The sequence below is a fragment of the Ceratotherium simum genome, chromosome X, assembly GCF_057802395.1.
Source record: "Ceratotherium simum simum isolate JZ-2026a chromosome X, ASM5780239v1, whole genome shotgun sequence".
Classification (NCBI taxonomy): domain Eukaryota; kingdom Metazoa; phylum Chordata; class Mammalia; order Perissodactyla; family Rhinocerotidae; genus Ceratotherium; species Ceratotherium simum.
The window spans coordinates 72,495,635-72,519,123 of record NC_141940.1 but is presented as its reverse complement, the minus strand read 5'-3'; the positions used below and the strand labels follow the sequence as shown (position 1 = coordinate 72,519,123).

At 46.4% G+C, this 23,489-nt stretch overlaps 1 protein-coding gene and 1 long non-coding RNA gene across 4 annotated transcripts; one reads left to right on the top strand and one right to left on the bottom strand.

The window, feature by feature from the left end:
* Nucleotides 1–13,115: 13,115 nt before the first annotated feature.
* On the bottom strand, nt 13,116–18,438 carry CITED1 (Cbp/p300 interacting transactivator with ED-rich tail 1). 3 transcript variants are annotated; one of them, XM_087427439.1, is made up of 4 exons: nt 17,790–18,184; nt 16,588–16,708; nt 14,273–14,397; nt 13,116–13,718 (listed from the first exon to the last, which is right to left on the bottom strand). In XM_087427439.1, exons 2-4 carry the CDS (start codon nt 16,598–16,600, stop codon nt 13,191–13,193), a joined length of 666 nt encoding a protein of 221 aa, XP_087283565.1. In that variant the 5' UTR covers nt 16,601–16,708; nt 17,790–18,184; the 3' UTR covers nt 13,116–13,190. The 3 variants fall into 3 exon arrangements, with proteins under 3 accessions (XP_087283565.1, XP_014650419.1, XP_014650420.1); XM_014794933.2 differs by lacking the exons at nt 16,588–16,708; nt 17,790–18,184 and adding an exon at nt 18,289–18,438; XM_014794934.2 differs by lacking the exon at nt 16,588–16,708 and having other exon boundaries at nt 17,790–18,183.
* On the top strand, nt 16,629–22,369 carry LOC147911888 (uncharacterized). The gene is made up of 3 exons (XR_015550641.1): nt 16,629–17,183; nt 17,416–19,936; nt 20,250–22,369. It is a non-coding gene; the product is annotated as an uncharacterized LOC147911888 (long non-coding RNA).
* Nucleotides 22,370–23,489: the final 1,120 nt, after the last annotated feature.

Sequence of the window (23,489 nt, the reverse complement as noted above, 5' to 3'; positions counted from 1 at the left end):
ACCGCTTGCGCCACCAGGCCGGCCCCGAGTCTTTTAAATTTTCGCCATTCTGATAGATGTGTAGTGGTATATTATTGTGGTTTTATTTTGTGTTTCCCTCATAACTAATGATGCTCAACTTCTTTTCATGTGCTTTTTTGCCATCCATATATCTTCTTTGGTGAAATATCTGTTCAGATGTTTTTCATTTATTTATTTATTTATTTATTTATTTGCTGAGGAAGATTTGCCCTGAGCTAACATCTGTGGCCAATCTTCCTCTTTTTGGTATGTGAGTCACTGCCACAGAATGGCCACTGACAGACTACTGGTGTAGGTCCGTGCCTGGGAGCTGAATCCAGCCCGCCTAAGCGGAGCACACTGAACTTAACCACTAGGCCACCGGGGCTGGCCCACCGTTCAAATGTTTTGCCCATTTTTCAAAATTGGGCTGTTTATTTTCTTATTATCACATTTAAGAGTTCTTTTAATATTCTGGATGCACATCCTTTATCAGACATGTGATTTGCAAATATTTTCTCCAAGTTTGTGGTTTGTCTTTTCATTTTTTTTTTAACAGTGTCTTTCAAAAAGCAGAAGTACTTAATTATGATGAAGACCAATTTATCAGTTTTTCTCCTTGTGTGGATTATGCTTTGAGTATTGTATCTAAGAAATCTTTGTCTAACCTAAGGTCACACAGATTTTATCCTATGATTTCTTCTAGAAATTTATTAGTTTTAGATTTTACATTTAGGTCCATGATCCATTTCATTTTAAGTTTTGTATATGAGACAAGATATAGATAGAGTTTTGTTTTATTGCTTATGGATATCCAATGGTTCCAGAACCATTTGCGGAAAAGATAATTCCCTTTGGCCACCTCTGGCTACTTCCTCATTAAGCTTTTAAAAATATTATTTTTAATCACATAAGTCACAGATGGATATATTTTCTTTTAAAATATAAAATCACTTTTGATCACTTTTACACCTGATCATGCTTCCTCCCACACTCCCCACCAGGTAACAACTCTAACATCATCAATTTGAGGTGTATCCTTTCAGATATTTTTCTACACATGGGTATCCATCCATCTATCTATCTATCTATCTATCTATCTATCTATCTATCTATCTATCCATCCATCCATATATATGTATATGTAATATTGTATGTTTTGTTTTGTTTAAATAGGATCACCCCATGTGTATCATTCTGAATTTAGCTTTTTGGTGTATAACAACGCCTCTCAGAGATCTTTCCATGTCAGACCATAGAGATTTACTTCATTTTCTTTAGCTGTTTCATAATATCACTATACCTTATTTCATTTCACCATCGCCTTATTGATGAATATTTAGGTAATTTCTATTTTTTTCTACTGCTATAAACAATGCTGTAGATGACCATTCCTGAACCTGCTTTGGGTGCACATGTACATTTTTCTAGGTAGATACTGAGAAGTGGAATTTATGCAACAAATGTATGTATAACACTTATTATATGCTAAGTGTTGTTCTACATGTTTTACATGTATGGATTTATTTAATCCTCACAACAACCCCATTTTTTTATCCTTGTTTTACAGATGAGGAAACCAAGGCACAGAGAGGTTAAACAATTTACCGAAGGTCACACAGCTAGTCAATAGCAGGGCCAGGATTTGAACTCAGATAGTTTGGATCTAGAGTTCAGTTTGCTGGGTCGTAGGACATGGACATTTTCTATTTTAAAAGACACGCCAGGGGCCGGCCTGGTGGTGTAGTGGTTAAGTTCCCATGCTCCACTTGGGCAGCCTGGGATTCTCAGGTTCAGATCTTGGGTGTGGACCTACACTACTCATCAAGCCATGCTTTGGTGGTGTCCCACGTGCAAAATAGAGGAAGATGGGCACAGATGTTAGCTCAGGGCTAATCTTCCTCATGAAAAAAATAAAATAAAATAGAAGACCTGTTTTTTTTTAAAAAAAAAAGACCTACCAAATTGACCTCCAAAGAGGCTATATGAATTGCACTCCCATCAGCAGTGTATGAGAGTATTCATTTACCTTTATCCTTACTAACGCTTAAATCTTTAATAATAGCATTTTTTTCTGATTATTGATAACAATGTGTAACAATGACTGATGTTTTTTGAACATTTATCACGTTCTAGTGCTGTACTAAACACTATACACTTTCTTTTCTTTCACTCACCTTGCTTTACTTTTCCTCATAGTACAGTCTCTGCTGATATATGTTAATTAGTGTGTTTATTTACTGTCTCTCTCCCCCTGCTAGAATATCAGCTTACTGAGAGCAAAGATTTAGTCTGTCTTGTTCACTGCTATCCTCAACACCTGGAACTAAATGTTTGTTGACTGACTGACTGACTAAACAAGTGAAAACCATTTTATGCATGAGGAAATCAAAGCTCAGAGAGATTAGGCAACTCACCCGAACTGCTGCTAGCGCCTGGTGGAGCTGAGTTAGAAGCCAGTCTAATTCCAGGGCTGTTCTGTGCCTTTAACAGTATAGCCTCCCATGACCTGTTTTTCATTTCTATAATTATGTTATTTCACGGATGTTATATACATGGATTCATGCAGTACGTATCCTTTAGAGATTGGCTGTTTTTCTCTCAGCATAATTTCCTTGTTGTTCATTCCTTCTTATTGCTGAATAGTATTCCATGGTATGGATATACCTCCCTTTGTTCAACCCATGGAAGCACATCTGGGTGGTTTCCAGTTTGGAGCTCTTAGAAATAAAGCTGCTAGGAACATTTGTGTACAGGTTTTTGTGTGGACACAAGTTTTCATTTCTCTGAGGCAAATGCCCAAGAGTGCAGTCGCTGGGTTGTATGGTAAGTGCATCTTCACTTTGATGAAAACTGCTATATTCTATGCCACAGTGGCTGTACCATTTTACATTCCCACCAGCAATGTGTGAGTGATCCAGTTTCTCTACATCCTTGTCAGCATCTGGTGTTGTCACTATTTTTTATTTTAGCCATTCTGATAGGTGTGTAGTGATATCTCTTTGTAGTTTTAATTTGCATTTTCCTAACAACTAGTGATGTTGACCACCTTTTCATGTGCTTATTTGCCATCTGTATATCCTCTTCAGTGAAATGTCTGTGCATATCTTTTGCCCATTTTCTAATTGGATTCTTTGGTTTTTTACTGTTGAGTCTGGAGAATTCTTTACATAGGCTGGGTTTGAGAGTGCTTTATGTATTCTAGATACTAGTCCTTTGTCCGATATGTGCTTTGAAAGTATGTTTTTCCAGTCTATAGTTTGTCTTTTCATCCACTTCACATAGGCTTTCATAGAGCAAAAGTTTTTAATTTTGGCAAGGTTGAATTTATCAATTTTTCCTTTTATGGATTGTGCTTTTGGTGTCAAGTCTAAGAATTCTTCACATAGCCCTCAAAATCTTGCGGATTTTCTTCTATCTTTTTCTAAAAGTTTTGTAGTTTGTTTTAAAATTAAATCAATTATCATTTTGAGTTAATTTTAGTAAATTTTGTGAGGTTTAGGTTGTGGTTCCTTTTTTTTTTGGCCTAGGGATGTCCAATTGCTCCAGCAGCATTCTTTGAGAAAGGCTATCCCTCCTTCTTTAAATTGCTTTTGCACCTTTGTTAAAAATCCTTTGGTTGTATTTGTTTGAGTCTATTTCTGGGTTGTCTATTCTGTTCCTCTGATCTATGTGTCTCTTCTTCCACCAGTATCACACTGTCTTAATTACTGTAACTGTATAGTAAGACTTAACATTGATTAGAGTGATTCTTCCCACTTGATTCTTCTTTAACAAACTGTTTTAGCCAATCTAGTTCCTTTTCCTTTCCATATAAATTTTGGAATAAGCATGACTATGTCTACAAAAAAACCTTGCTGAGATTTTGATAGAAATTGCAAAATTTATAGATCATTAGATCTATAGATCATTTTATGTGTTCTTTGATTTTTTTCATCAGCATTTTGTATTTTCAGCATACAGATCCTGACCAGGTTTTATACATAAGTATATATATATTTAGTGATTGTAAATGATATCATGTTTTAAATTTCAGTTTCCATGTGTTCATCGCTAGCACATAAAAATGTGATTGCTTTTTGTGTGTTGATCTTGTATCCTTTGATCATGCTGAACTTACTTATTAGTTCTAGGAGTGCTTTTCTAGATTGCTTGGGATTTTCTATGTAGACAACCATGCCATCTGCAAATAAGGAAAGTTTTCTTTCTTTCTGATTTGTATGCTTTTTATTTCTTTTTCTTGCCTTACTGTAGTGGCTAGGACTTGCAGTGCTGTGTTGAATAAGAATGATGAATATATAACCTTGTCTTGTTCCCCATCTTACTTTCTCCACTAAGTATGATGATAGCTGTAGGTTTTTTTTGAGATGCTCTTTATGAGGTTGAGAAAATTCCCCTCTATTCCTAGGGTACTCAGAGTTTTGTTTTTTTTTTAATCATGATTTGGTATTGGATATTGTCAAATACTTTTTCTGCATTAACTGATATGATGATATGTTTTTTCATACGTTTTTTCTTCTTTAGTCTGTTGATATGGTAAATTATGTTGATGGAGTTTTGAATGTTGAACCAACCCTGCATACCTGGAATAAATCCCAGTTGGTCATGGTGTATTATCCTTTTTATATATTATTGGATTGGATTTGCTAAATTTTTGTTCAGAATTTTTGCATCTAAGTTCAGGAGAGATATTGGTCTGTAGTTTTCTTCTCTTGTGTGTTGTCTTTGTCTGGTTTCAGTATCAGGGTAATACTTAGGAAATGTTTCCTCCCCTTATTCCGTGGAAGACATTGTATAAAATTGGTGTTATTTCTTCTTTGAATATTTCATAAAATTCTCCAGTGAAAAAAATCTGAGCCTGGAGATTTCTTTTCTGGGAGCTCTTTAATGATACAAACGCAATTTATTTAATGGTTATAAGCCTATTCAAATTATCTATTTCATCTTGGTAGGGTTCTGGTTGTTTGTGGGTTTTGAGGAATTGGTTCATTTCTAAGTTGACTTTATGAGTGTAAAGTTGTTTCTGGTATTTTCTTATTGTCCCTTTAATAGCTGCAGAATCACTAGTATTTCCCCTGTTTTATTTCTGATATTGGTAATTTGTGTTTTCTCTCTTTTTATTTGTGTCATTCTTGCTAGAGGTTTGTCAATTTTATTGATTTTTTCCCCTGAAGAACCAGCTTTCTGTTTCATTGATTTTATCCATTGTTTTCTTGTTTTCAATTTTATTGATTTCTACTCCTATCTTTATTACTTCCTTCTTTCTGCTTGGTTTGGGTTTATTTTGCTCTTCTTTTTCTTGGTCCTTGAGGTAGGAATTTAGATAATTGGTTTGAGACCTTTCTTCTTTTCTAATGTAAGCATTTAGTGCTATCAATTTCCCTCTCTGCTTTAGCTGCATCTCACAAATTTTGATATGTCTTATTTTCATTTTCATTCAGTTCAATATATATAGATATATATAGTGAGGAAGATCGGCCCTGAGCTAACATCCATGCTAATCCTCCTCTTTTTGCTGAGGAAGACCGGCTCTGAGTTAACATCTATTACCAATCCTCCTCCTTTTTTTTTTTCCCCAAAGCCCCAGTGGATAGTTGTATGTCATAGCTGCACATCCTTCTAGTTGCTGTATGTGGGACGCGGCCTCAGCATGGCCAGAGAAGCGGTACGTCGGTGCACGCCCGGGATCCGAACCCAGGCCCCCAGTAGCGGAGTGCGTGCACTTAACTGTTAAGCCACAGGGCGGGCCCAGTTCAATATATTTTTAAAAAATTTCCTTTGAGACTTCCTTTTTGACCCATGGATTATTTAGAAGTATGTTGTTTACTTTCCAGGTGTTTGGAGATTTTCCTGTTATCTTTATGTTATTGATTTCTTTCTTTTTTTTTTTTTTAAAGATTTTATTTATTTATTTTTCCCCCAAAGCCCCGGTAGATAGTTGTATGTCGTAGTTGCACATCCATTCTAGTTGCTGTATGTGGGACACGGCCTCAGCATGGCCGGAGAAGCGGTGTGTCGGTGCTCGCCCGGGATCCGAACCCGGGCTGCCAGCAGCGGAGCGCGCACACTTAACTGCTAAGCCACGGGGCCGGCCCTATGTTATTGATTTCTGGTTTGATTCCATTATAGCCAGAGAACATACTCTGTCTGATTTCAGTTCTTTTACATTTATTAAGGTTTGTTTTATGACCCAGGATATGGCCTATCTTAGTCAATGTTCCATGAGTACTTGAAAAGAATATGTATTCTTCTGTTGTTGGGTGAAGTGTTCTATAAATGTCAATTAGATCCTCTTGGTTGATGGTGTTGTGAGTTCTTCTATATCCTTGCTGAATTTGTCTACTTGTTCTATCAATTGCTGGGAGAGGGTCTCGAACTCTGTCTATTTTGCCTTTCAGCTTTCTCAGTTTTTGTGTCACGTATTTTGATGCTCTGTTGTTGGTGCATCCACATTTACGACTACGACGTCTTCCTGATACTTTTAACAGTATGTAATGTCCCTCTTTGTCCCTAGTAATTTTCTTTGCTCTGAAACCTACTTTATCTGATATTAATACAGCCCCTTTTGCTTTTTTAATATTAATGTTTACATGATATGTCTTTTTTCCATCCTTTACTTTTAACCTCTTATGCTGCTATGTTTAAAGTGAGTTTCTTGGGGCCGGCCCTGTGGCGTAGCGGTTAAGTGCGTGTGCTCCGCACCGACGCACCGCTTGTCAGGCCATGCCATGGCAGCGTCCCACATAAAGTGGAGGAGGATGGGCACGGATGTTAGCTCAGGGCCAGTCTTCCTCAGCAAAAAGAGGAAGATTGGCATGGATGTTAGCTCAGGGCTGATCTTCCTCACACACACACAAAAAAAACAAACAAAATAAAGTGAGTTTCTTGGAGACAACATATAGTTGGGTTGTGTTTTTCTAATCTACTCTGCTTATTTCTTTTTTTAATTGGTATATTTAGTACATTTACATTTAAGGTAAATATTGATATGTCAGGGCTTAAGTCTGCCATTTTATTATTTGTTTTCTGTTTCTCATTCTTTTGTTCATTTTTGCTTCCATTCCTGTGAGTTACTTGATCATATTTTAGAGTTCCATTTGAATTTATTTATAATGATTCTGAGTATTGTTTGCTTTGTATAGCCTTCTTGATGCTTTCTCTAGGTGGTATCATATGCATACATAGCGTATCACAGTTTACTGGTGTTCAAGTGAGTTCAGATTCACTAAATTCTATTGGCCTCTTCACGTTCACTGTTTCTATCCTCTGGACTCTATTAATGAGTCCATCCAATGAGGTTTTTATTTCAGTTATTTTTCTTTCATTCTATAATTTAAATTCAGTTCTTTTTTATAACTTCTATTTCCTTGCTGAGATTTTCAATTTTTTATTTATTTCAAGTGAATTTGTTGTTGAACTTCTATGATGACTGCTTTAAAACCCTTGTCAGGTATTCCAACATCTGATTCATCTTGGTATTGGTGTCAATTGATTGTCTTTTCTCATTCAAATTGTGCTTTTCCTGGCTTTTGTCACGATGAGTGATTTTTGATTGTATCCTGGACATTTTGATTATGATGTTAGGAGACTCTTAATCCCATTTCAATCTTCTATTTTAGCAGGCAGTCACTCTGTTTAGGTTTAGCATGTGCGTTCTGGTCTACTTCTGTGGGTTATAGTTCCAATGACAGTTTAGTTTTCCAAGCCCTTGCAATGCTATTTTGGTTTCTTCATTCTTCTCTTATCCCTGGGGCTCCTGTTCAGTCCTTTCTGGTGCTGTCTGCAGGGGCAGAAGGCACTTCCCTGAGCTGCTGGTTTTTGCTGGGCGATCTTCTGGAGGAGGAAGTTGCTGAAGCCACTGTGCATGGGTTTACTTACACCACTGTGTGGACAGCAGGGAGATATGGGGCTTTGCTACTGCTACCACTGCAAGCAAATCAGGCTGCCTGCTGGTGTCCCAGTTCTGGAGTGGGAACGGAGACAGCCCAGGGCTTTGCTGCTGCAAGCAGATCGGACCGTGTGTGTGTGTGTGTGTGTGTGTGTGCGTGCGTGCGTGTGTGTGTGTGTGTTTATGGCCATTGGTGGTTTGAGGTTGCAGGCTTCTTTGGCACCCAGTCTAGGGGTGTACGGGAGATAAAAAGAAAACCGAGGAAACTCACCGCATTGTCATTCCTCAAGTCCTGAAGGTCCTAGCCAGTCCACCTTCTTCTTTCCTGCTTTCAGAGTCCTTTCATCATTGTCTGTTGAATAATTTCTAGGGTATATAGTTGTATTTGTAGGAAAGGAGCAGGGAAAAATGAGTCTACATTACCTTGTGCTGGAACCAGAAGTCCCCTAGTATAGTGTTAAAACCATTTTAATTTCTTTTTCTATGTTTCATTTTGATATTATTTGTTGATGTTATTTGCCCATTTTTATACTGGGCTGGTGGTCTTTGATGTATTGATTTGGAAGCGTTGTTTTCATATTCACTATGAGTTGCACATATTTTCCCCAGCTTATTGTTTATTTTTTGATTTTGACTTTTTTATGGTATTCTTTTTGCCATGCAGTTTTTTTTATGGAGTTAAATATATCGATCTCTTCCACAGCTTCTGAGTTTTGTGTCATTCTTGGAAAGGCCTCCTTATTTCAAGATTTTCTTTTGAAATCCCCTCATATTTTCTTCTAGTACTTTTATGGTTTCATTTTTTATTTTTACATCTTTGGTCCATCTGGAGTTCATTTTGGTGTAAAGTGTGAGGTAGTGTATCCAGTTGTCCCAAAGCATTTATGGAATTATCCGTCATTTCCTCTCTGCTTTGAAATGCTAATTGCTTTTTTATTTTTTTGTGAGGAAGATCAGCCCTGAGCTAACATCCCTGCCCATCTTCCTCCACTTTATATGGGACGCTGCCACAGCATGGCCTGACAAGCGGTGCATCGGTGTGCACCTGGGATCCGAACCCTGGGCTGCCAGCAGCAGAGTGCGCGCACTTAACCACTATGCCACGGGGCCAGCCCCTGAAATGCTAATTTTGAAAGAAATTGTGGTAAAAATCACGTAACATAAAAATATTATCTTGAGGGCCGGCCCCGTGGCTTAGCGGTTAAGTGCGCGTGCTCCGCTGCTGGCGACCCGGGTTTGGATCCCAGGCGCGCACCGACGCACCGCTTCTCCGGCCATGCTGAGGCCGTGTCCCACATACAGCAACTAGAAAGATGTGCAGCTATGACGTACAACTATCTACTGGGGCTTTGGGGGGAAAAATAAAATTATAAAAAAATAATACTATCTTGATCATTTTTAAGTGTACAGTTCAGTAGTGTTAAGTTATTCCCATTGTTGTGCAACAGATTTCTAGGACTTTCTTATCTTGCAAAAGTGAAACACTATACTCATCAAATGACAACTCCCCATTGAAATGTTACCTTTTCATCATAGACTAATTTCTTGTCTTAGTTACTTCTTGCCTGGACCACTATAACAGCTTTCTAGCATCACCATAGTTCCAATCTGTCATGCACCCTATAGCCTGACTCATTTTCCTCATGTAAGCTCTGCCCACAATACTCCTTTATTCAAAACCTTCAGAAGCCCTCCCTGATATTGCAACTGAAAATAAGCCCCCATTACAGTCTTTCACAGCAGCTGCCCCTTTTCTTCCTGTCACTTCTTATGATTTGTAATTTTAATTATCTGCGTGATTATTTGACTATTGTCTATCTCCTTGCTAAACTTCAAGCTTCATGAGAGGAAGGGCAACGTGCTCACTGCATACTCCCAGTGCTTACAGTGCCCCTGGTACAGAGTAGACTCTCAGTCCATGTTTGTGGAATGATAGGTTCCCCTTTGCCTGTGGAATAAAGTAGAAACAACAGCAAGATTTGATTCGAACTTATCTTCTCTCAGCCCTCAGCCCTTCAAGGAAGTCAAGCTGCTTGACTTTCTGCCCTTCCCTGAAAAAGCCACAGGCTTTCTGACACTTGGCTCTGGTTTATACCATGCTCTGATTTTATCTTTTTATTTGTGCTAGAATTGCTCCCTGTGCCTGAAGGCCATGCCCTCCTCTCAGTCCCCTGCCAGTATTGCTTCCTTACGGAAATCCAATTCATCCTTCAAGACTATGGCTGTCTCTGCCACTGGACTGTGAGTTCCTCGAGAGCAGGAACAGAGCCCCCATAATTTGTCGCTAGAGAGCAGAACAGCTCCTGGTTTCTAGGAGGCACTCTTGGTTACACATCTCCATCTGCTTCCAGGCTGCAAACTCCTTGTGGATAGGCAGTGTTCCTTACCTATGTGCTTCTGGGAACCGTGCTTCCTAGCCCCCAGGACCTATCCCAGGGCGAGACTTAGAGTTGGTTGCAGGAATCTTCTGGTAACCTAATAAATGTGTCTGGTTGTATTGTGAGAGGCCTGAACATGAAATGGTGGGGCAGGGGCGGAGGCTTCCCTGCCTTGCCCCCATTGTGCCCAGTGACCTTCCCTCACTCCTGCCCTTTGACAATTAGAGCCCCCCCCCCCCAGCCAAGCAGAGCCCTGGCTCTCCCTGGAGGATGCTCCCTGCCTCTCTCTCCTTCCAAGCCCTCTGGAGAGGAGGCTACTTAGTTTGCCACACTTCTGGCACCCTGCACCAGGAGGCGGGATTGCCATGCCCAAGTTCCTGTTCTCACTCCTCATTCAGAAGCACCTTCTCTACGGATGCCCAGGCCATTCCCTGCCACCACCTGCTTCCCAGCTGCACCCCTGTCACCTCCATGATTCCAAGAGAGCCCCTCCCCCTCACAGAGGCACTGGTCCCTGGCTTGGGCTTCCCCCTACCCCGAGGCTGCTGGCATCCTGGGGGCTCCAGAGCTTGCAGAGGTCAGGAGTGGCAAGCTGGGGACCAGGTGCCAAATCCAGCCAGGTACCAAAACCTGTTTTGTTTGTCCAGAATTGTGTTTTGTGAAGGCCCCAGTAGGGGAAGGACCCCAAACCCTCCAGCCTTTTAGGGTCTAGGCTTCTTCCACATCCTGCCATTCTGCTTTAGACTCCACTCCTGGGCCTACCCCGGCTCTGTGTCGCTAGGGCTGTCCAGACTCTGAAATCCACCTGCCAAGCACAGCTTCGCTCCTTCCCCTTCCTGCCTCCCCAATCCTGTTCTGTTCTTCTCCGTACACAGACCTCCAGGGTTTCGAGCCCTCCCTGTTCTCCTCACCTCTCCCAGGCTTCTGTTCTTCCCTCTTTGTTTTCCTACCCCTGCCTCACCAGCCCCCTCAGAAACCCATGTCTCCCTGTTTGCAGTGTTAGATGAATCTAACCATCCACCTTCCATGGGATATTCCTAAAAATCAAAGTTAGTTAATTCTTTGCTTCCCTACACATTTTCAGACGTTCTTCACAAGCCACAGGGCTGGTAGTACTAAGGATAAAGGCATGCTCCCCACCTGGCCTTGAAGGCCCTGTGTGCTCTGCCTCTTGCAAACTTCTTCCATGTTATCTCCTCCCATACTGCTGCACGCCAAGACGTCTGTTCTTTAGCCACCTGAGCCCCTTTCATGAACCTGCATCTGTGTACCAGCTTTTCCATCTCACTCATTCTTTCCTTGGCCGACTCTAGTCTTATTTTAAAACCCAATTGTTTCTATGGGTAGACATGTCTTTGTGTAAAGGCGTAGAGCAAGGCCAGCAAGGATACACCGCAAATGGATAAACAGTTGCTACCTCTGTGGAGAGCGAGAGGTGATCAGGATTGAGGGAGAGAGTTGGTCAAAGGGTACTTTAGTCTTATCTATAAAGTCTGTACTTTTCACAAGGAGATTGTGTCATGTATTTATTACTTGTGAGATATAAAAACAAACAAATGAGCCAGTTTAATACCAGGAAGCCTTCCTGACTTCCCAGGCAGATGGAGCTGTTTCTTTTACTGGGATCAAATAGCACCTTTCCCCTGTGTTATAGGAAATACCGTGTTTTATTGTAATTTGTTGGTGCCTTTCTCCTTCTGGATGGGGAACTCCCTCACAGGTACAAACTTTATCTAATTCGTGTTCCCAGTGCCTAGCAGAGTGCCTGGCCCAGAGCAGGTGTTCAGGGAGTGCTGAATCCAATGCATTGCCTCTGCCAGGGGCTCCTTCCAAAGCGCTTGCTATGGGCCAGGCCTGATGCTAGGCCTGAGAAGCTGATTACTTTTCACAATGTCCAAGGAAGAATGTCTCTAGGAGTCTGAAATGTGGGTAGAGGAGTCTCCAGGCCCTTGGGTTGTGTCAACATTAGGATGAGGCTGGATTGGAGGCCCTCTCAAGGCCAAGAGCCAGTTCAGTGCTACTGTCTTGTCACTCAGCATGCTTCTGAAGCTACTGCCTCCTCAGCAGTTAATCTAAGGGCAAAGGCTATATCCCTAAATGTTGAACTTGTCAAGCCCAGCCCTGATCTGCATCTCTAAGGTGGAGAGGCCAGCCCACAGAACAGGCTGTCCCCCCTACAGGGTGGGCCAGGGAGGACAGAGTTAGGGGACACAGACCAACTCAGAGCTTCTCAGGCTTGGAGGAAGGGGTTGAGTAATTGTCTGAGGGACTTGAAGAAGGCACCTAGAATCTCAGTTTAATGGTGGTAGTCTGTAGCTTTTGCAATTTTCCAGAGACATCTGAGCTCCCAGGTCACAGGACCCTTCTTAGGTCCTTTCTATTGCCCATAGGCAAAAGGGCAAAGGCATGGCCTTAATGAGTCAATTGGATTGGGGCTACAGAGTGGGTGGGGGTGGCTTTTAGCACGGGTGAAGTGTGTGCCACATGGCCAGGGCAACCCTTTAGACTTAGAAGGGCATGTGGCGAGGAGGCTACAGAAGAGTCTGGATCAGTCTTTCTTCTGGGAATGCCCTCAACCAGCCTGTGTTCGACCTGGAATAGGACAGTGTTCCTGGGGTCTTAAGACAATGTGGCTAGGAACTTGGGCTTCTGAAGAGATAACAGCAGTGGCAGTGGTAGCAGGAATTTGGTGAGCAGCCCCTTCCAGCCCCCCTCTTCCTCCCACCACATCCAGCTCCCTCTCAGCTATCCACCCACAACCCCACCATGGGCCTCAGAACTGCTAAAAGGATGTCAGACCATGCTATACATCTTCAGACGTCAATGAAGAACATCTGCAGTCAGCCCATCTCTGTAAGTAACTTTTATTTTTATTTACAACAGAATTGGTGGCTTTATTCCTCCATCTTTAGGGACTGTTGGCATCAGCAGCCAGATGGAAAGTCCGCAGTGAAGTCAAACTCATTCTGCCCCAGCCACAGCTCCGGAAGCTCATTCGCTCGGTCCAGTCCCAGTTCTACCACCAGCGACATCAGCACCTCTTCATCCACTGGGTCCGAATCAATGATAGCAGGGCTCTGGGCACCGGTAGAAGGAGAGAGTGACCCCGCCCCTCCCACCTGAGCCCCAAAGCCCCAGTTTTGCAGGGGCCCTGCCTCCCCAGGTTGGCCCGGAGTGGCGGCGGACATCCCATGATACTGGCTATTAAGTTTCTGCAGCTGCATACTGGCCAGCAGGTGAGGGGCAGGGTGCAGGTTGAAGGGTGGGGGTTTAGTGGGAGGGGTGGCGGTAGGAGAGCCTATTGGAGATGGAGATCCCGAGGAACTAGTGGGAGCCCCACTGGCCTTGGTTCCATTCGAGGCTACCCCGGGGTAGTGCAGAATGGCCACTGCTTTGCGATCTTTCATCCCCAGGTTAGAGTAGGCCAGGGAGCTCATCTCTTGGTTGGCATCCTAGAAGACAGAGAAAGGCACAGCATAGTACCCCTGCTCTTAGCTTGTCCCTCCCATTCATCAGACCCAGAAAGCTCTTACATGCTCTTCATTTGGGGCTAATGGTGGGGAAGTAATAAAAAGGCCCCTGGAAACTTAGTCTCCCAGCTCGAGTATCTTTTGCTGCCATGGCTCTGAACCCTGAGCTCAGACCTGCCATCCTAAGTGGGCTCACTGCTTTCACCTCCCTCCCCCTGATCCTCCCTTCTCCTCACCATCCTAAAAAGGGCATCTCCTTGTCCCTCTTCTCAGCCTTACTTTAATCTTTTCAATGGAGTGGTCTTGTTCCAAGTCTGCTTCTCGTCCCCTTCCCTGCCATCTTTCAACATCCCTAGTGGGTTCGATTTGACCACATTTAGGCAGAAGCTATTCTCATTCTCCCCAGAGAAAGCCCTGCTGTCTCCTCTCTGCTAAAGGACACCAGATACCACCCAGAGGAATGCCTGCCACATGGCCCCAGACCAGTTTGTCTATCCATGCTTTAGTGTCTCCATCTGTAAAATGGCAAAAGTTACCTCCTTCACAGGTGAGGTGCCACCCTTGACATCAAGTGCAGGTCTCGACATAGTTGGCATTTCAGAGCCTTGGCAGAAGTTGGATAAATTGGTGGGAGGTGATGCTGGCAGCTGGAGCTGTTGTGCTGTATGTGAGGGAGAAGAGGTAATAAGGCAAAGGCTTCATTGACCAAGAAAGCCCTAGCAAAGCCCGAAGCAGGGCAACTCGACAGCTATAAGGCAAGGACCATGAGAGGGTTAGACTCAAGACCAGACACCACCTGAGCAGAGGGAGGAGCTCAAGCTGGAACTTTTGCCAGAGGCAAGAAAGGTGCTTGATTTAGCCAGGTGCTGCCCAGGCAGCCAGCTACCCACATCACCAGGAGGGGACACATCTGACTGCTTCCTCATGCAAGTGATTTCAGAGCCCAAGTGGAAGGGGGTGGCACTGTTCCTGATTCTGAGAGCAGGTATGTCCCTGAATAAGTAACACACTGTCTCAATGGACCACTGGCATCTGGGCTGGAGAACGGGGGCTCCACTGGGACTGGTAGAAAGCGGGAAGGAGTCAGGGCAAGGAAGACCTAGAAAGCTAGAGGCTGCAGCCCAGCGAAGGAATAAGTCCCCAAAGCAAGTGTCATGGGGCTCTAAAGCCCCGCCTTGGGCGTGAGTGTGAGAGAAGCTGATCAGGGTGGTCTGGGGGCTCTGAGGCAGCCAGAGAGCAGCTAGGAATGTCTCAATTTCCTCCATGCCTCAAGCCCCCTCCAAGACAGCCCTGGCAGTACTGGGCTTTCCCAGGACACCTGATGAACCCAGCCACACCCATTTGTAGAGACAGGTGGGAATAATTCTTCCTGGAGGGAAATTGAGGCACAGAAATCCAATGGCTTTCCCATCGGTAGCAGTGGTTCTGGGAGCAGGATCCAGCACTCCTATGCCCACACGCCCCACCTGACCACTGGCCAAGTCATCATACCTGGAATGATTCAAATGGTTCCCGAAGAAACGATTCCCCAGCTCAAGTGCCAAAGGATAAGGGGAAGAGGGGAAAAGAATCCCTCCAAACCAGAAAATAAGAAATCTCTGAAAACTCTCAAGTTATTTTCCTAGAAGCTTGTTTTTGTTTTTTTAAAGTCCTATATAGTCTAGCCTTCATGATGAATTAGAGATGTACAATTTCATATTTAAAAATGTCTCTTGGCCCAAAGAATCTTCAGGACCTTAAAAAGAGTCTCTAATCTTTCCAACAAGGCTAGAATTCTCCCCAACACCTCCCTCCCCCCCGGGTGGTCTTTAAGAATCTGCCCAGACACTTCTAGAAAGTGGCCACTTACTACCTATCTTTTTATTATCTTTGCACTACTTACTTGTAGGGGAAGGAGGCAAGAAAAATAGAGAAAGGAATAATGGGGGTAAAAAAAGAAAACATGAGAAAAAAAATCAATTGCTGGGTTCACCACGACTGCTTGATTGGAGCCCTGTTTCTTCTCTGAGAATATTTCAAGCCAGTGATCACAAGACAAGGAGTCTAATCCAAGTCGTCTTCAAGAGCCTAGCACCTTCAGTATCAAGCAATTTTCGTCTCCTAAGAAAAATTCCTGGGGGTCCCTGCCTATCTTTTCCTGTTCCTTATCCAGCCTTTCCTCTTTATGCGGCAAGGCACCCTACTGTACAAAAGAAAAAACAGCAGCAGCGACCACAATAACAAAAAGAAACAGAAAGAAGAGGGAAAAAAGAAATCGAGAAAACGAGGAAAAAGTATCTGTTCTTGAGGAAGACCATTTTATCATGTCTCCCCCTTCAGGCTGGGAGCTCCCCTAGGCGGGACCCTGTTTCCATTCAGACTTGTCGCCTCCCATCACCGCCACTCCCCACCCGCCCTGACCCCTGGCCTGGGTCTGTGCTCTGTAGGCGCTCAGTAAGTGCTGTTAAATCTGTCTGAAGAGGCAATCGCATTTCGATCGGAATCCTTGCCCCTGCTTCCCCGATTTTCTGTCCCCACTCCGCCACCCAGCCCATTCAAAGGCAAAACTTGGCGGCGCAGAAATGTCCCAGCCTGCTCTCCAAGCCGCGAGCTGACCACTGCGAAACGGCTGCGAGAGGCGGCTGGGCAACCTAGAGCAACAAGTGCCTCCTCGGCCGCTGGTGTCTCGCGGGCCCTGGCAACCAGTTCCCGGTCCCGCCACCCGCCCTTCACTTCAGACCTTCCCGTGGGCCGGCAGCCCCCTCCCGCCTAGATGGGGGTGGGGAGGGGAGAGGAAGAAGAGAGAAGGGAGAGGCAGGTGGGGGCCGCGTCTTTGACCTGTTGGGGGACCAAAAGTTAAAATGGCACCAACCGGATGGCTCCATCTCGATTGCTATTTTCTCACTCAGAAGGAGAAATTTAAAAATCCAAAGAGTAGTGCGGCTTGGCTTGGACGCGCTCTAACCAGACCAGTCAGTTTCGCCACCTGAAAACTAAAGGCCCGTTGTTTGCGGACAGCTAGACTGCCCTCCTCGCCGCATCCCAGGTGGAGCCGCCGGAGCTGGGGGCGGCCGGGAGCATCCCTGCACGGTGGGCGCGAGCACCCAGACCACTGGGGCCCCGAGCGTCCGTTCCCGCAAGTGCTGCATCAAGAACCGATCGTAGAGACGGGATGAGCAGGCGGGAAGGGGCACGGGGTCTCGGCCTCCGCCGCGAGTTTGGGGCCCAGCGGTGTTTCCGCGCGCGAGGGCGCACTCCGGCGCCGGCGGCGGCCACTCCCGCGCCTCACCAACACTTACTGAGCGCCCGCTGAGCACACGACGGGGCCGCAGGCTGAGCCTACCCCCAGCCAAGCCGCCTGTGGTCAGTGCTATAACCCCGCCACGAGAAGAGAGAGGCTCGGAGAGGTTCCGTAACTTGCCCAAGATCACAGCGCTAGAAAGTGGCGGAGCCGGGATTCGCAGCCAGGTCTGTCTGACTCCAAGTCCAGCGCTCCGCGAGGCAGGGACTCCGCGCGCTGCCCTGCCCCGCCGCCCTTGTTTATAGGGAGAGGAGTGTGTGCGTGGGTGTGCGTGGGTGTGTAGGCTTGCGAGTGCGGGAGAGCAAAGGTCGACTGGGTAGTAGAGACAAGTTGCCCAAATTCGCTAACTTCCATCCCGCAATTCCGCTGAACTCGGCCCGAAAAACCCGTCTCCTCCAGGCCCCGAAGGAAACCTGAGCTTTGTGCAGCCCCGGAGCCGGAGCGTCCAGATGCGGTCCGGGCGATTAGCAAAGTCGGTGGAAGCCGAGCTGGAGAAAGCGCGGGCGCGGGGAGAAAAGGTGCTGCCGTCTCCCCGGGAGAAGCGGGCGCCTGGCCCAGCTGGCCGGCAGGCGGGCGCGCTGGCGAGCGAACCGGCTCGCTGGCGGGCGGGCGGGCGGCGGCCCCGCTGCCCCTAGCAGAGCAGCTTCCAAACAGAAAACAAGTCCCCTAGGGGCCCCCGGCCCGCCTGGCCGCCGCCCGCTCCCCACGCCCGCTCTACTGGAGTCCCCGGCCCCGCCGCCCAGCCCAGCACCCTGCTCGGCGGCCCGGCTTACCTCCGCGAAGCCGCCTGCCCTGGAGAGAGGGAAGCGCGGAGCCCGGTGAGCCGCGGGCGAAGCGGCGGAGCCCCCAGCCCCTGGCACGCACGCCGCCACCGCCGCCGCGAGCCGGTCGCGCTCAGTGCCACCCGACCCCGGGGCGCCTGGGAAAAGCCCGCCGCGCCGCGCCGCGCCGCCGCCGCACCGCGCCGTGCCCGCCCGCCCGCAGCTTCGGCGCTTGACTCCGGGGCGGTGGCGGTGGCGGTGGCGGGCACCGCGGTCCCTTCCCGGCGCGGGGGACCCGGCTCTCAAGCCCCCATTGCTGCCCGGAGAGCCTTGACGCACACGCACACGGCAGCAGGCTGGCGTCGGCTAGGAATCCCAGGAAGGACAGACCCTTTTCCCCCTTTTTCTCTCTCCCCCGATTTTCCACGTCTTTATAACCGGCTTAGGGCATTATTAGCACATGTCCTGGCTCGTGGGCGAGTTGGTGGCAAAATCTGAACTGGATACTCACTGAGGGCCAGAGCGGGTGCTGTGCCTTCCTCAGCCCTCTTCCTCCTCGCCAGGGACGACCCCTAGGCGGCGGGCTGCGGGCGGGCAGCCGGGCGGAGCGAACCTCCTCTCGGCAGCTCAGCGGTGCCCCTTCTGCAGCTGTGCCGCCGGGAACATTTTATAGCGGCGGCTGGCGTGTGTGGCCCTTTAAAGGCGCTCGAGCTGGTGCAGTCACCGCGGATCGTGTGAAAGCGAAGGGCCGGCTGGGGAACGGAGTCCGAGCGGCCCCGCGGGTCCGGCAGCGCCGGGGACCAGCCACGGCTCCCGGGGTGGGGCTGGCGGGCCCAGGCCGTGGGCTCCCCGAGCCCTGACCCCCGGCCGACGCCTGGCGCTTCTAAAGCTGGCGGGGGCCGGGGCCCAGGACACGGTCTCTCCCTATCACCCTGCATGGACTTGCCCAATAAATTCCACTTAGTAATTGCGCTGAGGCGAGGGAGAGCTGTTAGTGTCTGTTTTCTGACCTAAATCTAGCGGGTGGCCAGAGCGGGCTTCAGGGGGTTGTGGGGAGAGCTATGGGCTCAGGGAATGACCCGGAGGAGAAGGACGCACACGGGACGGGGCCCGCGGGGCAGGATTTGGGTTTTCTGCCGGGCTTTCTCTGAGCCTGTCTGCCCGCTTTGGGCTGCACCATCTCCCTTGTTGAAAGGCCGAGACTGGGGGTTCATTTCCCCTTAAAGTCGCCGGATTCGGGGCAGAGCCTCATGGAGGGCCTATCCGTCAGCGGTGGCTTCCCTCGAGGGCCTGAGCCCGGGTTGGGTTCGAGGGATTCTCTTTGGTGGTCATCCAGGGCGGAAGGAGGCTGGCGGGTTGCGACGCGGAGATATGCTGCCCTCCCGGACAGTGGGGCCAGGTGCAGCTCACGAGGCACGCCGAAAAGCCAAGAACAGGCAGCAGGGTACGAAGAGCTTGCCCCGGGGCTCGCGGGGATTCCTCCTGCCTTCCCACGATGCCAGGTTATTTTATTGTGATTATATAATCATTCCCATCTAGCAAGAACAACATTTTGCATCTGGAGCACATCTTTCTCGGGTTGGGATATTATCGTACAAATCTTTATGGGAAAGAGGTCCATTTCTTCTCCTTCATCTCAGTTCCTGTTCCTTGTGGCCAAGAAGCTCCCATCTCACCTCTTACAGAAAGGCCACCAGGATTACCCCTCTACCAAACTCCCTTTTTTGGCCCCTTTCAGCAAGAACTACTCAGTTTACACTGTTTATAAAACATGCTCTTAAAAAAAAAAGTCCTGATGTTAAGGAAAAATGGGGGAGGGAATGTCATGAAGTCATTTTCACTATGTATGTGTTCTGTCTTCCTAATTGGATTTGAAGACATAAAAGTCTTTCTTTTCCTCTCTCTTACTTTCTTTCTCTCTTTCATTCTCTTTCTCTCTTTCTCTCTCTCCCCCTCTCTCCCTCCCTCCCTCCCTCCCTTCCTCTCTCTCTCTCTTTCTTTCGTATCTCTAAGTACCCTCCGTTTGCTCTTTGAACAAAGTTCTGTTTGTTGATGGGCTGACCTGCTTACTGACATAAAGATGGGGAGCAAACGGAGGGATGGATCAAGGCCCTTCCTGGACACCTGGAGGAAGCTGTGGCGAATGCTCTGGACGCCAGGTAAACCCATTCCCGAGCCCCAAAAGCTGCCTTGAGCATCTCCGTTCCTTCCCCTCACCCTACCCCAACACAAACCCCAGGAACAACCACACCGCACACACCATCGCTGCACTTTCTCACTTTGCCCAAAGCTTGTGAGTCGTGCCCTGTTTCCCTCTGATAAAAGGCAGGATCTGTCCGGACCCTAAAACCCCACAGAGTTTGCATGTGAAATACACCCTCGAGCCATTTTGGTGTTTGCGGGAGGTGAGCGACCCTAGGCTTTCTAACTGTGTGCTGCTAATTTGGACCTCCGACCTTCCCTCCCTTTCAGCACCCTCCCAGGAGCCGGTCTGGAAACGGCAGCAACGTCTCCGCTGCAAGCTCCGGATCCAGGAGGTGGCGGATCCGCCCTCCATCTATTGGATGGCTCCCAGGCCAATTGTTAGAAAGAGGCATATGTTCATCTCGGCTTCTGGAGTGTCTCCGGGGCAGTTGCTCCACAGCCAGCCCCCTCCCCCAGCCGCACCACTGAAGGGCAGAAAAAGGAGCGCCCTCCGCCACATTTCTCTGTGCCCACATAGCAGAAAGGGTCTCCTTACTAGGGACTTCCTGTCATCTCCGCTGTCCACCTTCTGGGGAGCAGGAAAAAGAGGGGCTTCAAGCACTCAGTTTTGGAGCACAAAAGCCACCCCTTTCCTGTTGGGGGAGATGAGAGAGGAGGTAAGTTGCAGAGGCAGAGAGAGAGCAAAGGAGACATTTGCATTTCTCTGCAAATATGCCCTGGATCACTGACTTCCCAGTTGGCTCCAGTCGAGCTCAGAGCTCTCCACTGAACTCTTATCTCCAACTTGGTAACTAGACCAGGACCTTGTGAAGCAAGAAGGGAACAGGGGTGGGCACCCAGCAAGAACCTTCTGTGCGCCAGCATTGGTCCTGGCATGTTCCAATCCATCATCTCATTTAATTCCCACGACAGCCCTGTGAGGTAGGGTTTATCAAAGGTGAAACGGAGTCCCGGAGATTTGCCCAAGTTCACACAGCCAGAAGGCCTGGTGTTTGAATCTGGGTCAGGCTGACTGCAGTCCTTACTCTTACCCCTACACCTCCCTGCCTGGGAGGGTAAGGAGGCCGTCTACACAGGTGGTCAAGAATCCGGGTTCAGGGGTCAGTCCACCTGTATTTAAATCCCTACTTTGCCATTTACTAGCTGTATGATCTTAGGCCAAGTGGTTTCATTCTTTGGGCCTCAGTTTTCCCATCTGTTAAATGGGGATAATAATGGTAGCAACTCTGTGGGGTTGTTGCAAGGATGGAAGGAAAAGCTTAGCCTGGTTGGTACCTGCTGTGTAGTAAGTGGTCAGCAAATGCTGTGATTGTGCCTTCTGGTTCTTTTCTTTTTGCCTCCTAGCCCTGCCCCAGCTCGCACACTTCAGGTTCAATAATACTTGCTGACTGATTAATTTAAAAACCGGGCTGAGAGGGGATGAAGGAGATTTATAAACTCAGGAAGGGGAGGGAGAGGAAAATGCAGATTTGTTCTCAAAACCTCACCCTCCGGAACCAAGGGCTGTCTGAGCCATGTGACAGGAGTAAATTAGGGACCAATAAAAGATGATCACTTTTTAGAGGAGATCCCATAAACATGCTGAGATGTCTCCAGAAACATGCTCAATATGTGTGTAGAAAAGTTAAAAAGCACAAGTCTTTGTTCAAGAATGTTTGGAGCAGAATTGTTTATAATAGTGAAAAATGGAAAGCAATCTACATGTCCAGGGTAAGGGAGTGTCCCTTGGTACCTTGACACTAAAAAAAAAAAAAAAAAAAAAAATCCTGATTTCAAAACCTCTTTTATTCATGGGGAAATGTTCGCAACAAAATATTAAATAAAAAAATGCTAGGTACAAAGTTGCATAAATATGATGCCAAGTTGCAAAGGGCACAAAGAGTAGAAAATTAAATACTCACTATGTTTCCAGCCCTGTATGAATATGGGTAATGAAGCAATGGTCAGGAAAACACCAAATCAACAACAGTGTCAGTAGAGTGGCAGGATTAGGAGTGGTTTTTTTCTCTTTTCTCCATGTTATGCAATATGATTATATTATTGTTATCATTAAATGTAAGTTTGTAGTTAATGAACTGCATAAACAGTATGCTCCCACTTTTGTTAAAATTATATGTGCATAAAAAAATATTGGAAGTAAATACACCAAAATTGTTAACAGTGGTTACAATTGAGTAGTGGGATTATGGGCGATATTTTTCTTTTCCTTTATTTTTCTGCAATATGATTATATTCTTACAATTAAAACAGATTCATAATTTGAAAAATGCATAATCAGTACGTTCCCACTTGTGTTAAAAGTATGTATGTAAATTGAAAAAAATGGGAAGAAAATATATTAAAATATTAACAGTTTTTATATTAAGTGGTAAAGGATTATGGGTAATTTCCCCTCTTTTCTTGATTTTTCTGTAATATGGTTTTTATTACTTTTATAATTAAAATAAAATGATACCTAAAAATGGCATATATAGCAGGATCCCACTTTTGTTAAAAATGTATATATATGTGCATAGAATAAATAATAGACTACTCCAAAATGTGGTTGTCTCTGGGTGGTGGGGTTATTTTTATTTTTTCCTTTATACATGATCTCTTCAGTTTCCAAATTTTTTACAGTTATCGTGTATTATTTTTTAATCGTGAAAAATGTAAAAACCAGTTCACTACTGAAGCATTTATGAAAAAAAAGGGCATGTCTGGGATTTGCTTTAAAATATTCCAGTAGGGGGCCGGCCCCGTGGTGTAGTGGTTAAGTGGGTGCGCTCCGCTGCTGGCAGCCTGGGTTTCAGATCCCGGGCGCACACTGATGCACTGCTTGTCAGGCCATGCCGTGGCGGCGTCCCATGTAAAGTGGAGGAAGATGGGCACAGATGTTAGGCGAGGGCCAGTCTTCCTCAGCAAAAAGAGGAGGATTGGCCTGGATGTTAGCTCAGGGCTGATCTTCCTAACACACACACACACACACACACACACACACACACACACACACACACACACAAATATTCCAGTGGGGATGGGAGTAAAGTGGGTGGGGATATAGATGAAATAAAATGATAACTGTTGAAGATGGGTACATGGGCCTTCATTATAATGTGTACTTGTGTATATGTTTGAAAAGTTCCATAAATATATTTTAAAAAGCATTTTCACATACATTATCTTTTTAAATCTCTGCTAACCCTGTGGGGCCGGTTATCTCCATTTTATAGAAACCTGGGCTTCAAAGAGGTGAAGTCAGTCGCCCCGGATCACACAGCTGGGAAGCGAGAGAGCAGGCTGACCTGGGCTCCTCACTCCACACCCAGGGCTCGTCACCACGTCCCAATTGCTTCTTCTTTTTCATAATTAAAAATAATTAGGGCCGGCCTCGTGGCTGCGCGCTCCGCTACTGGCAGCCCGGGTTCGGACCCCGGGCGCGCACCGATGCACTGCTTCTCCGGCCATGCTGAGGCCGCGTCCCACATACAGCAACTAGAAGGATGTGCAACTATGACATACAGCTAT